Below are 15031 nucleotides of genomic sequence, written 5' to 3'. Positions count from 1 at the left end.
CCACTGGCCTCCTAAGGGATTTGGTTCTTATCTTAATTTTTAACCTATGCCTTTACATATAGAACTTGGAGGTTGATCCCCTTCTTTCATTCTTTTGATGTCAAAAACTTGGCCTCCATGCACTGAAGCTGAATGGAATCTCAGAGACAGAGTTTTGGGTGAAGCAGAAAGGAATAGCTTTATTGCTTTGCCAGGCAAAGGCTGTCACAATGGGTTCCTGCCCCTCAAAGCTGTGTGTCACCACTAGAGGATATGGTGAGGAGTTTTTTATAGCGATAGTTCAAGGGTGAGGTTGCTGATAAGATTAGCGTGTGTGCAGGGCCTACGATCGTCTAATCTGGCTCCAAGTGGTCCCCTGATGAGTTTCTACGGTTCCTGAGGTCATCAAACTGTGGCCTCTCTCTGGAATGAAGAACTGTATCAGGTAGTTAACATTTTCACTTATTGGGAGTTTTAGTAGTGCTTCAGAAGACCATCCGCAAGAAAAAGAACTGCAGAAAGGCGAAATGGTTGTCTGAGGAGGCCTTACAAGCAGCCATGAAAAGAAGAGCAGTGAAAAGCAAAGGAGAAAAGGAAAGATATACCCATGTGAATGCAGAGTTCCAGAGAATAGCAAGGAGAGATAAGAAAGCCTTCCTCAGTGATCATTGCAAAGAAATAGAGGAAAATAATAGAATGGGAAAGACTAGAGATCTCTTCAAGAAAATTAGAGACACCAAGAGAACATTTCATGCAAAGATAGGCTCAATAAAGGACAGAAATGGACCTAACAGAAGCAAAAGATATTAAGAAGAGGTAGCAAGTACACAGAACTATACAAAAAAGATCTTCACGACCCAGATAATCACAATGGTGTGATCACTCACCTAGAACCAGACATCCTGGAATGCGAAGCCAAGTGGGCCTTAGGAAGCATTACTACAAACAAAGCTAGTGGAGGTGATGGAATTCCAGTTGAGCTATTTCAAATCCTGAAAGATGATGCTGTGAAAGTGCTGCACTCAATATGCCAGCAAATTTGGAAAACTCAGCAGTGGCCACAGGACTGGAAAAGGTCAGTTTTCATCCCAATCCCAAAGAAAGGCAATGCCAAAGAATGATCAAACTACCACACAATTGCACTCATCTCACACACTAGCAAAGTAATGCTCAAAATTCTCCAAGCCAGGCTTCAACAGTATGTGAACCGTGAACTTTCAGATGTTCAAGCTGGCTTTAGAAAAGGCAGAGGACAAGAGATCAAATTGCCAACATCCTCTGGATCATGGAAAAAGCAAGAGAGTTCCAGAAAAACATCTACTTCTGCTTTATAGACTATGCCAAAGCCTTTGACTGTTCAGTTCAGTTCAGTCGCTCAGTCGTGTCCGACTCTTTGTGACCCCATGAATTGCAGCACGCCAGGCCTCCCTATTCATCACCATCTCCCAGAGTTCACTCAGACCCACGTCCATTGAGTCAGTGATGCCATCCAGCCATCTCATCCTCGGTCGTCCCCTTCTCCTCCTGCCCCCAATCCCTCCCAGCATCAGAGTCTTTTCCAGTGAGTCAACTCTTCGCATGAGGTGGCCAAAGTACTGGAATTTCAGCTTCAGCATCATTCCTTCCAAAGAAATCCCAGCGTTGATCTCCTTCAGAATGGACTGGTTGGATCTCCTTGCAGTCCAAGGGACTCTCAAGAGTCTTCTCCAACACCACAGTTCAAAAGCATCAGTTCTTCGGTGCTCAGCCTTCTTCACAGTGGATCACAACAAACTGTGGAAAATTCTTAAAGAGAAGGGAATACCAGACCACCTGACCTGCCTTCTGAGAAATCTGTATGCAGGTTAGGAAGCAACAATTAGAACCGGACTTGGAACAACAGACTGGTTCCAAATTGGGAAAGGAATATGTCAAGGCTGTATATTGTCACCCTGCTTATTTAACTTACATGCAGAAACGCTGAGCTGGAAGCACAAGCTGGAATCAAGATTATCGGGAGAAATATCAATAATCTCAGGTATGCAGATGACACCACACTTACAGGAGAAAGCAAAGAAGAACTAAATAGCCTCTTGATGAAAGTGAAAGAGGAGAGTGAAAAAGTTGGCTTAAAACTCATCAGAAAACAAAGATCATGGCATCTGGTCCCATCACTTCATGGGAAATAGATGGGGAAACAGTGGAAACAGTGTCAGACTTTATTTTTTGGCGGGGGAGGCCAAAATCACTGCAGATGGTGGCTGCAGCCATGAAATGAAAAGACGCTTGCTTCTTGGAAGAAAATTTATGACCAACCTAGACAGCATATTCAAAAGCAGAGACATTGCCTACAAAGGTCTGTCTAGTCAAAGCTATGGTTTTTCTAGTAGCCATGTATGGATGTGAGAGTTGGACTATAAAGAAAGCTGAGTGCCAAAGAATTGATGCTTTCAAACTGTGGTGTTGGAGACGACTCTTGAGAGTCACTTGGACTGTAAGGAGATCCAACCAGTCCATCGTAAAGGAAATCATTTCTTTACTATGAAAGGACTGAATATTCATTGGAAGGACTGATGCTGACGCTGAAACTCCAATACTTTGGCCACCTGATGCGAAGAACTGACTCATTTGAAAAGACCCAGATGCTGAGAAAGATTGAAGATGGGAGGAGAAGGAGACGACAGAGGATGAGATGGTGGGATGGCATCACTGACTCAACGGACATGAGTTTGGGTAAACTCTGGGAGTTGGTGATGGACAGGGAATCCTGGCGTGCTGCAGTCCATGGGGTTGCAAAGAGTCTGAGGGACAGGACTGAGCAACTGAACTGATATTGATATAGAAGAGCTCAAAGATATTGTTATGTTTATCTCTTGAGGCAGAATCAGGACTCTGCCCCAAGACTGCACTATTGTTTCTTGGCTGCTCCTCCTTTGTCTCTGCATCCCCTCCCTTCCCTGATTAGCACCTATTTGAGTCTGCCATTTAGGACTCAGGGAAGGTCATGGAGTCCGGAGTCTGTTCCCTATAAAAACGAGGATCAGGGGTCACAGAAAGGCTTCTGTCCCTAGGAGCCCTACAGGTCCTGCTCAGGTTCATTTTCTCTCTCTCTATTTCTTTCTCCTTTCTTCCTTCTTTCCTTCCTTCCTTTCTTTCTAGTATTATGAGAATGTTAGAATTGAGTCACATTTCTAGCTTGCCCCTCAAGCAAGATAGTTATGACCTCCAATCCATAAGACAAGAATGTCAAGGAGGATAACACATGACTGCTGCATGAGAGGTTATATTCAAGACTCCACTCCTTGCTTACCCTCTTTTGCAAGTTGTTGGACTTTCCAAGTGCCACCAGGAGGGAGAAAGTAGGGGTGGTCCTCTGCAGCTGAAGGAACTCACACATCTAAAGGGACTCCACCCTTTTCTTCCTGCAGATCAGCTAATGTGTCCCAAGTAGGCTGTCACTCAAGATGACTATTATTCACTGCTCAGTATGAAAGGACAATAGGCCCACCAATCATGAACAAGAAGGAAATGGAAATGTCTGCCTTGGACAGCAGGGATCCTGCAGGACAGTTTGTTTTTCTCGCAACTTTCATTGGCATTCTGCTGGAAATTGATAACATCTAAAGAACAACAAGACCTAGTGGAAGAACACATTTTTCTTCTTTATCTCTTGCCAAGACACTTCCTCATTGCTCTTGCCAAAATACTTCCTCATTGTTTGAGAGTCAAGGTCATTTCTCTATTCCAAAAACCCATCTCACAGAACACATGCCATGCTTGTGTGTTAAATTCTTGCTTAAATTACATCTTGAGGACCAGAATTTATTCCAGCAGAAGTGATGTGCCACCTGCCACTGCCCCCCACCCCACGAAAAAAACAACTAAGAGAAAAAAAAAAGAGGGCTTCCCTGATGGCTCAGGCAGTAAAGAATCTGGCTGCAGTGCAGGAGACCAGTGTTTGATCCCTGAGCCAGGAAGATCCCCTGGAGAAGGAAATGGAAACCCACTCCTGGAGGATTCCACGGACAGAAGAGCCCGGCTGTTGCAAAGGTTGCAATGGACAGAGGAATCTGTGGGGTTGCAAAGAGTCAGATGCGACTGAATGACTAACACATACACATAAGAGCAAAAGGAGCCTCAGAAAAGTGGCAAGAATTGCGAGCTGGCAGAAAGATGGAGCCAGTGCTGAAGCCTGAAGTCTCAATCTACTCTCCATGTCCATAGTTCTGCCCTAGGAAATGTGCGACTAGCCTGAAATGAAAGAGTGAAAAAAAAGAAGAAAGAAACAGCTAAAAGGATGGGATGAGAAGAAGGCGAGAAATGAAAAAGAAGGCATTACTATTTAACTTGAATATGTTGATTTTCTAACAAAAAAATCTAGATTTCACTCTACCTTTTTCTATTTATTTCATTTTTTTTTTTTTTTTTACCTTTTGCAATCCTCTTTAATGTCTGGCTGAACAGAGACAGCTGGATTCTTTTTTTTTTTTTCCTTAACTTCATTTAATATTGGAGTATAGTTGACTATAGGGCTTCCCTTGTGGCTCAGCTGGTAAAGAATCCACCTGCAATGTGGGTGATCTGAGTTCGAACCCTGGGTTGGGAAGATCTCCTGAAGAAGGGAAAGGCTACCCATTCCAGTATTCTGGCCTGGAGAATTCCATGGACTGTATAGTCCATGGGGTGGCAAGGAGTCAGCCATGACTGAGCAACTTTCACTTCATAGCTGACTTACAATATTGGGTTAGTTTCAGGTGTACAGCAAAGTGACTCAGTTATCCATACACACACATCTGTTCTTTTTCAGATCCTTTTCCCATATAGGTTATTACAGAATATTGAGTAGAGTTCACTGTGCTATACAATAGGTCCTTAGTGATTATCTGTCTTATATAGTCTAGTACTTCCCCACCACCACTTTGCCCTTTGGTCACCATAATTTTGTTTTCTATGTCTGTGAGTGTGTTTCCGTTTTGTACATAAGCTCATTTGTATCATTTTTTTTTATATTCCACATATAAGTGATATTATTAATATATTATGTTTAGACCCAGAGATTATTATATTAAGTGAAGTCAGAGTAAAGAAAATATCTCTCTACTTTTCTAATTGCATTTGATTTTAAATTCAGAGCCCTCAAGCAAAAAGTTGGCTGGGTCTCAATTAAATAAAACAAGGGTTCTCTCAGACAGATGGCTTCTCAGCTGTGTTTACAGCAAGGCTTTCCCTCTACTTTGACAAGCCTGAGAACCACAGCACAGAAGACTGTGCACTTTGAACTGCCTGGTTCAAAGTCCTGGAGAGGACTCGGTGTGGAGACTTCCAGACCACTCGTGAGAATCGGTTCATTCATTACCCTATTTATGTAGCCTATTGTTGTTGCTGCTCAGTCGCTCAGTCGTCCAGCTCTTTGTGGCCTCATGGACGGCAGCACACCAGGCTTCCCTGTCCTTCACCATCGCCCGGAGCTTGCTCAAACTCATGTCCATTGAGCCGGTGATGTCATCCAACCATCTCATCCTCTGTCGTCCCCTTCTTCTCTGTTGTCCGCTTCTCCTCCTGCCTTCAGTCTACAGTTTTGCCTTGATTTGCTGGCCATGAGGAAATGTATGTCCTCTTTTCAGAATCCTAGGGGATGCCAAGTTCCTTAAGGTAAAAGGGCTGTCTGTTGGCCAGCCTTAGGTAAGACATACAATGCCTCCCTGAGATATTTGTTGATACACGTTTCTTGTCTATGAAGCCAGTGTGAGTCAGAAGACCTGGGCTCCAGAGCCTGCTCAGTGACAAGATAATTCTGGGACTCTGGGCAAATGGCACCACCTCCTTGGACCTCATCTGCAATCTACCGGCTTTAACTTTCCACAGACCTCAGACCACTTTGAAAATTTGATGTAAAGTATGATAAACCTTTCCAACCCCAGAGGAAAATGCATGTATTTACAGAAGAAAAAAAAAATTGAGGTTTAATTTCAGAAGGTTCATAACCCCCACTAGGCCATTCAAGAACCTCTTCCATCCCCCAGGTTAAGAAGCTCTTGTCCAAATGATATTTGTAGACCTCCTCAACTGCTGTAATGCATGAAATGGACTTTAGAGAATTATTTGCAGTTAAGTAAATACTTCAGCAAATACTGTACTTCTTGCAAGGCATTTTAATTCTTCAAGACTATAATAGGACTCCAGGATGAAATCCAAATAAGCACATAGACTTTCATAATGAAGAATGATCAGGAATTCACTATTAAGGAAAGAAAGAGAAAGAAAATGTTTGGAAAGAAAAATTGTTGCATTAAAAAGAATATTGTGAATATTTTCATGCTCATCTTTAAAAATAAAAATTCCAAAGCAGGTATAAAAAAAAATAACCGAATGGCAACCCACTCCAATACTCTTGCCTGGAAAATCCCATGGCCGGAGGAGCATTGTAGGCTACAGTCCATGGGGTTGCAAAGAGTCGGACACAACTGAGCAACTCTACTTCATCACTTAACACAAACTCTATTAAAATGGTATCATCTCTCTTAAAATCCTGTTTTCTATGATACAACCACACACTCACACACATACACACTGCTTTTAAATATATCATAAGCCCCATTTTTATCCTGAAGTTTTTATGTAACTTTGAGACATTGATAAAATATAATTTTATGCCATACTGTATATAAATAATTGCAATGAACTTCTAATTTTGCAATAGTGAATATAGCACCAAAATTTACTTAATATGCCCCACTTAGAGGGTCATATAGACTGTTTCCACTGTTTTTATAAGTAATTATGTACTGGACATCTTTATACATGGAACTTGATCCAGATTTCAGGTTGTTGTCTTAGAAAAAGAAACTTATCAATGGAATTATTGGGATAAAAATGAGAGCATTTCTAAGGCTCCTAATAGCTATGGTTAAATTGGTTTCAAAAATAGTCAAAGCAATTTATAGTCCCATTAGCAGACTGTATATTTGCCTGTTACTTCGGAGTATAAAACACAGTATAAAATTTTTATTTTTGCCTAGTCTTTTGGAGGCATATTCACAGATTTTTAAAAGTCTATACTAACAGAAATGTTGCCCAAATTCTACTAACCAATACGCACAGAGTATAATATAAAATTCTAGATCACTAAGAGTCACTCAATAATATTCTCTTTTTAATTCAATACAGGTCCTTGGAACAGAGAAAGGTGAACTCTTTATATTTGTTTTCTTATTCTAACACCATTAGGCTAAGTCCTATATCCAGGTTAATAGCATTAGTCTTTTTTTTTAAAAAAAGGATTGCTTGTTTCAGGCCTTAGGATATATGGGCACGTGTGTGTGTACATGATGACATGATCCAGATGGATTCAGGAACTCAGAGTCTATTCAAGAGTCCTGTGATCTAAACAGCATGATTAAAATTGGGCATGGGGCAGAGTTCTTTCTTCAGCTACAGGCCAGTGACAAGGAGGCACGCTGTCACCCCCTAACATTTTGGAAGGATATTGCTAGCCTGCTGCTCCACAGAAGCTCTGGGTCTCTCCATCTGTGATGTCAGTCACTCACACACACGCCAGCCCTCATGCGTGCACATGTACACATGTATACACACTGCTGGTGTCACTATTGTGGAAGCATGGAATTCAGCACTCACTTGCTAGCTGGGAAGATGCTAATCTGGTGATACCTTCACACCCACCTTTGAGATACTGTTCACCATTCACTTAGAATGATGAGTTACGTCCAGAGCCAAAGGGCCTGAACTGTAGCCCAGAGTTAACACAGCCAGCCTAGTTTGACAAACCAACACTGGGTTAAGATTTCAGAGACTCAGCACCAGCTGTTTTGTTTTGGACAAGTTGCATTGCTTCTGTGAGTCCCAAGTCTTCTCATTTTACACTGAGGAAGTTACACTTGAGTGGGTCCTAACGAAGAGTTTCTGATGGAGGAGTAGGGGTCTGTTGGGAATACTAAATAATTTTAAAACCTAAAGGAAACTGTGCCTATTTCCTCAATAAATCTCAGCATTCTAATTGAAACATTCAGGAGTTGTTGCCTCAGACTTCAGTGATTATCAATGCAGCAATGTGACATTGGCCAACTCACAGGGGTAGCTGTTGATGACCTGAAATGATTTTATGGGATGTGTGACCAGTGGACCAGTCACTGACTCCAATCACATTTTAAGTAATCACGGTCCTTCAATCAAAGGTGTCCAGCTTGTAATCAACCTTGGACACAGCACAGAGGAACAACCAAAATTAAGACATGTCAGTGTTTATGCTTCCTTAACTTTATTACTTACAACTGCAACTAGAAGAGTGTTTTATGGGCTTTCCTATCATCGTTTTATTATGTGACCTTGGTAATTCTGGATGGCTGGTTAAAATCTATCCAGGATTAAAAGGAAATAAAAAGTGATAATACCAATGAAGTAAAAGTCGCTCAGTCATGTCTGACTCTTTGTGACCTCATGAACTATACAGTCCACAGAATTCTCCAGGCCAGAATACTGGAGTGGGTAGCCTTTCCCTCCTCCAGGGGATCTTCCCAACCCAGGGTTCAAATCCAGGTCTCCCACATTTCAGGTGGATTATTTGCTAGCTGAGCCACAAGGAAAGCCCAAGAATACTGGAGTGGGTAACCCATCCCTTCTCCAGTGGATCTTCCTAACCAAAGAATCAAACTGGGGTCTCCTGCATTGCAGGCAGATTCTTTATCAACTGAGCTATCAGGGAAGCCCAGTAATACAAATGACATACATAATTACTAAATAAGTCCAGTTCCTGTGGTTGGCACAACTTTTCAAAACTTGAAGATCAAAGATGAATAACTGAGAAAATGCATATCTGGTGGGAACCAGGCAGGAACCACTGGTCTACACCAGAATCCTGGGAGCTCTCCTGCCTTATCACAGGAGACAGGAGAATTCAGGTGTGCATGGGCAAGAATCCAGCATCCCCATAACCTACATTTCTCTAAATGGTTCTTAAGTTCAACATGTTTGCTTATGTTTCTATGTAAAATTTCATCTGAATGCAGAATTCAACTTCAACCCACTTCCACTTCAAGCCTGTCCAATACCAAATGCCTTCTAATGCAATATTATATATTTGGTGGAAGTTTAAGAATGAGTTCTAGATTTAATATTTTTGAAAATATTGATTATTCAACATTAAAGCAATTTGTATAGCCTCAAGGACAAGCTACTCCCAGGACTCAGGGTTTTTCAGAATATATGGGTTACATTTTCCACTAACCACCAACTGCTCACTCTTAACAACAGAGATTACTTGGATGAAATTACAGCCATTTCAAAAGATCTCTAATGGCCCCCAATCATTTTCCTTTTATAACCTGACCAAATTCTGTGATGCCGTTACACAGTTCCTTATCACCAGATGAAGCCTGAAGCACCTCATCTGGCACAAAACCAAAGTCCTCAAGAGATTCCTCTTGCCGTTGCCAGGTAAGGAGCCAGGAGTTCCTGGCTGGGTCCCAGCTTGGGGATCAGCCCTGTGTTGCCTGGGATAATGACTCACGGGGTCTCCTGAAAAAGACTCTCTGGCCTTCGATAATGAAGCCCAGTGACAAGGTCCTAAGGAAACCAGTGAATAACAGTTGTTGTTGAAGTTAATAGGATTTAAATTGACCATGGGGTAGAAGTCTTTTTTCAGCTACAGGCATTGTTCTTGACTTTATAAGTGACTGATTGTGCATTAGAGACAATATTTGAAGACACAGGTATTCACTAGGTAGGATTAACTGGAATGGCAGCTAATCAACCTGGGAAGAAAAGTTGACATTTCTAACCAGTCTCAGTGGATGACTGCACAGAAACTAACAGTCACTTTGGAACAGCACTTTATAAATGAGCAGGGGTTGAAAATGCCATAATCTGAGTAAATACTTGCCTGATTAGGTTATGGTGACAACTGTCATCCCAACAGAAAAGTCGAGGAGGCTAATAAGGCTGGCGATTCATTGGCTGAGGTCACATTAGTAGTAGCTTCCTTAACATCCCGAGTCTCTAAAATTAGTCTTCCCAGGCCCTCCTGTCCGCAGTCTGGCCAGTGGCTCCAGCTCTGTCCAGGCCACTCTCCACGACTGCTAACAAAGGACATTTGCAAGGGCTATTCCTCTTCCTACAACACTTCCCTACCACCCCTCACATTTCCCTCTCTCTGCCATCTCCCTATTTGGGAAATTTCTCTTTGTTCAGTAGACCCCAGCTCAAAGCCACCCTGAATCCAGGAAGTAGTTCTTCCCCATTCCCCAGAGGGAATACATGAGGCCCAGGGAGGCTGGGTCCATTACTGCTGAAATCAAGTCCAGCTCCACTCTTCAGTAACCCATTGCATCTACACTGATTTGTAAAATTCAACTGCAATCCACTTCACTTCTGCATGTACATGCGATGGGTTACTGAAGAGTGGAGCTGGACTTGATTTCAGCAGTAAGGGACTTAGCCTCCCTGGGCCTCATGTATTCCCTCTGGGGAATGGGGAAGAACTAACAAACCATGTGGCCTTGGGCATCATCTCTCATCTTCCATGTGAAGTTGAGAGCAGGGGCAGACCTATTCAACATGCCCACGCGCCCACTAACCACCAGCTCTCAATGCCATTGCCAGGCCCTATATATCAGGGGCATTGTCTCCACCCTCCGTTCCCTTCCCCTCCATCACTTGTGCTATTTCACACCTTTGGTGACTTTGTTCTCACTCTTTGGTGTGTGGACATTAGTTCTACAGCTTCATTCTCTTATTAGACTGTTTTCTGTTTAAGGCCCAATCTGACACAATACCCTTGCCCATACAACACATAGATACCCTTTCTAATGTACTTGTCTAAAAGGAAACAAAAAATCATCACATTATAGAGAAAAGATCATGAGATTTCAGTTGGACCCACATCTGCAGTAGTTGTTGTTTAATGCAGTTTGGATGCTTTTGTGTGTTTGTTTAATTAACTGAACAACATCTCCTGATTTGGGGGGCTTCCCTCATAGCTCGGTAAAGAATCTGCCTGCAATGCAGGAGCCTTGGGTTCGATTCCTGGGTAGGGAAGATCCCCTGGAGAAGGAAATGGCAACCCAGTCCAGTATTCTTTGAATCCCATGGACAGAGGAGTCTGGCAGACTACAGTCCATGGGGTTGCAAGAGTTGGACATGACTGAGTGACTTTCACTCACTTACTCACTCCTGATTTTTCTTTCTCTCTTAAATGACTGCATCTTCTAAGGCTCCTTTTTCCCAAACTGACCTCTAAATATTGGTATTCCTCAGATCTTTCTGAGGACCTTTTTTCTCTTGGTAAGAGTGTAAGCAGTTTATCCATCCTCATGGTGTCAAATATCAGCTCTATATTGATCATTACTAAATCTCTGTCTTCTGCCAGACCCATGTCCAGCTAACCAGTGAGCAGTTTTCCTTGAATCAGTAACAGGCATCTCAAACTCAATGTTGGAAACCGAACTCCTGATTTATACTTTCATTTCCAGACCCACACTACCCTCTTACAAACTTTCTCACCTCAATAAATGGTATACTCTCTTTCCCATCTTCACTCTTCCCATCCTATTTATTAACAGCCCCCTAAATTCTCAAATCTCAACTCATAACAGGTCTTGAATCTGTCCATTTCCCTAGCTCCCAGGAAAACTTGAGAACCAAATCAATTTTGTCTAGATTAAGTGACATTCTTTTTCTGTGCTGACCTCTATGGTGGTGTTTACCCCATATTGTGATTGTGGTATAATTATGTCTTCCCTTCAAAAACTAAGCTGCTTCAGGCCAGAAGTCATGTCTTTTTCATTCGCTATCTCCCAAAACATACAATGTACTTAGTAAGCACTCAATCAGTGTTTCTAAAATGAAAGAATTATCATTTCTGTTTTAGTTTAGGTGCTTTTTCTTCTATTTTTATAAACTTTGTACTTGAAACCTAGAATATCTTCAGAGGATATTACTCTTCTCTCAATATTTTCTAAAAATCTTGAAAAATTAGGGCAGTGAAATTTTGCTATCCAAGATTTTTAAATTAATATAGTATATATAGTTGCTGAGTCCAGCCCAGCATTTTTGCAACCCCATGGACTGTAGCCCACCAGGCTCTTCTATTTCTCAGATTTCCCAGGCAAGAATACTGGAGTAGGTTGCCATTTCCTTCTTCAGAGGATCTTGCCGACCCAGGGATCAAACCTGTGTCTCCTGCATTGGCAGGAAGATTCTTTACCTCTGAGCCACCAAGGAAGCCGATAGCTCTATATATTTCTGACCGCACTGGGTCTCTGTTGCTGTGTGCGGGCTTTCTCTAGTTGCCGGGAGCGGAGGCTATTCTCCGTTGTGCTTGTGGGCTTCGCATAACAGCGCTTCTCCTGTTGTGGGGCGTGGGCTCTAGGCTTCAGTAGTTCCGACTCCCAGGCTCCAGAGCACAGGCTCAATAGTTGCAGTACAAGGGCCTTAGCTGCCCTGGGAGGCAAAGAGAATCTTCTTGGACCAAAGATGGAATCTGTGTCCCCAGCACTGACAGGCAGATTCTTATCCACTGCCTGGATAAGAATCGGGGAAGCCCTCTATGATTTTTTTCCCTAGACATTTAACAAAATTTTACACTGACTCATAGTAAAGGGACCGTGAATTGAAGGCTTAGATAGCAAAAGAAGCCTGACCAGTGATGACTGCACAATGCGGCGGTTCAATGATCCAACGGCATTGCTGTTTGCGAAGCAAGTCGTAGGACACCAGGCTTCCATGGAAATGACGAAAACCAGATATGTATTCAGTTGATTTCATTGCTGCTGGTAAAGGGATGAATTTCGCTAAATTAACCCAGAGGTTTAGTTCAATTGCACAATCATGGCATAGAGCATGCTCCATGTAATTAGATTTAACTTCAGCAACACCTAGAGTTTATAATGATGGTGCTGACCACAATACAAAATGAACCAGAAAATTAGCGCTGTTACCCAAAGCTAAACATTAAGTGCTAAAGTTGTTGATAAACAGTCTTGGTAACGTTGTTACTGTATTTAGAAATGCATATTATTTTATTGTCTTTATTATATTTTTATAATCCTTTTTTTCTTTATGGAGTTCCTTTCTTTACACACAGTTTTCTTACCTAGCTCACATTTTAAGAGGAAATGAAATAATTTCTTTGCCCTTCTTCCTTGTTATGCATGATGCACCCTCAATTGGTAAGCAGTTATTAACACTATAGAGTAGGAGCTGTAGTGTTTTCTACAGTGACCATATCTACAAGGCAAGTCTGAAGTCATGGCTTCCAAAAGTGAAGGATTATGATGCATGCTCACCAAAGGGACATGGAAAGAACATATATGAGTCAGTCAATTTGTTTCACATCTAATGTCAGTCAGTCTTGAGAAAGGAAGGAACCAGCCTCCTACACCTTACAAAACAGATGATTCTTCTAACTCATCCAGTAAACTATAAAGTGCTCTGTACATATGACTTAGACCATGAGTACTGACCCAGCTAAAGTAGAAAATGCTAACATTCTTTCAATTGTAATATTTCCTTTAGCTCTTCATTCATGACACGCAACCCGACTGTGCAAAACCGAGGTAAGAACACTTTACCTGAGAATTATAAAATAAGCGGGTAAGTCATGACACTATTGATGTTCCTGCACCATGAATTAGCCTTTGTGAAACTAAGAGTCCCTCATCTGATGCATGTAGATGTTAATTCTCTGGTTTTCATTGATAAGTGCCATTGTATTGTGTTAATATCACATAATTTTATCCACAATTAAATATGATCACTTAGGTGATTCCAGTTTTTTCCTCTTATGGACGTTAGTTGTGAGAAATATAGTAGATGTCTTCCCTTGTACATAATATGTACATATTTTTCCAAGTACATAATAGGATAAGTTCTCTTTTTAAGAGGGAAATGGCCACATCTCAGAATATTCCTCTCTTCAATGACACTAGATTCTGGTAGCTTAGTTGCTAAGTCATCTCCAACTCTTGCAATCCTATGGGCTATAGCCCACAAGGAATTTCTCAAGTAAGAACACTGGAGTGGCTTTCCACTTTCTTCTCCAGGGGATCTTCCTGATCCAGGGATCAAACGATATCTCCTGCATTGAAGGAGGTTTCTTTACCACTGAACAATCAGGGAAGCCCAACCCTAGATGTAGTTTCCAAATTAGACATATCACTTTGACCAACAGCTTATGAGAGCCCATTGTTTCCTATCCTCTCCAACAGTTGTTTCCTGGCAAACTTTTAGTTTTTGCCATTCCACTGGTTGTAAAATATATTTATCATAAAAAGAGTCTGTGAAATAGAGAAAATAAAAACCAACCTCTTACTAATTCATTGAAAAGATAAAAATCAGAAGGATACCATGTCTATGAAGATGTCAAAAGTAGCCTATAAATATAGTGTTATATCACTCTTGGTGATGGGTTTTCATATTGTTAGTATTATTTGGCCCAAACTAGATATACCATGTTCTTTTGTCTTTCTTTCTTCATTCCCTATGCCATAGAGATTCTGTGTTCAGGCCTAATCTTTCAATCTTTCCCTGCTGAGCCACAGAATGGTGGCTGGACTCCATGGGATAGAGTGGAAAGACTGAGGGCTCTGCTGACCTTGATCCCACTTCTGCCTCTTTGAGCTTCACACTCCTCCATCCATAAAATTAAAATAATGATATTAACTCACAGGGTCCCACTTCTGTCTCTTTGAAAATTCAAATACTATTAACTAACAGGGTTAATACACACACACACACACACACACACACACACACACACACACACAGCCCTCTGCTTAGCACATTGTAAGCAACTGACACATTTTAATATCCTTCCTTCTTTTTGTGCATTTCCTTTCCTTCTCCAGTGATTCTCTCCCTAACTGATCCAGTGAGACCAAGAGATTCCTCCGTCACCTCCATCATGTCCTTATTTCTCTTTGCCCTGCACCATCTGGACCTTACATGGGGAAACCAATATAGAAAACTCATATCCCCAGATGTATGCATCCCTAATAAGAGTTTCCCAAGAGAGGACTCCTTTTCTAAAGGAGGGTGGCCACATGGCTCAATTGCTAGAAAT

The 15031-nt window shown here is 41.7% G+C and overlaps 1 protein-coding gene across 1 annotated transcript in view; it reads left to right on the top strand.

Moving 5' to 3' along the window:
* The window catches only part of CLNK (cytokine dependent hematopoietic cell linker), a 202785-nt gene that overhangs the window by 157699 nt on the left and 30055 nt on the right, over positions 1-15031 (top strand). Inside the window, exons 13-15 of the mRNA XM_042251655.2 lie at positions 7126-7144; positions 9327-9408; positions 13486-13526. Coding sequence (XP_042107589.1) covers positions 7126-7144; positions 9327-9408; positions 13486-13526 — 142 coding nt within the window. The remainder of the gene's footprint in view (positions 1-7125; positions 7145-9326; positions 9409-13485; positions 13527-15031) is intronic.

The sequence above is a fragment of the Ovis aries genome, chromosome 6 (genome assembly GCF_016772045.2).
Source record: "Ovis aries strain OAR_USU_Benz2616 breed Rambouillet chromosome 6, ARS-UI_Ramb_v3.0, whole genome shotgun sequence".
Lineage (NCBI taxonomy): Eukaryota > Metazoa > Chordata > Mammalia > Artiodactyla > Bovidae > Ovis > Ovis aries.
Note: the sequence above shows the minus strand (reverse complement) of the source record. Positions and strands in the feature narration are given on the sequence as shown.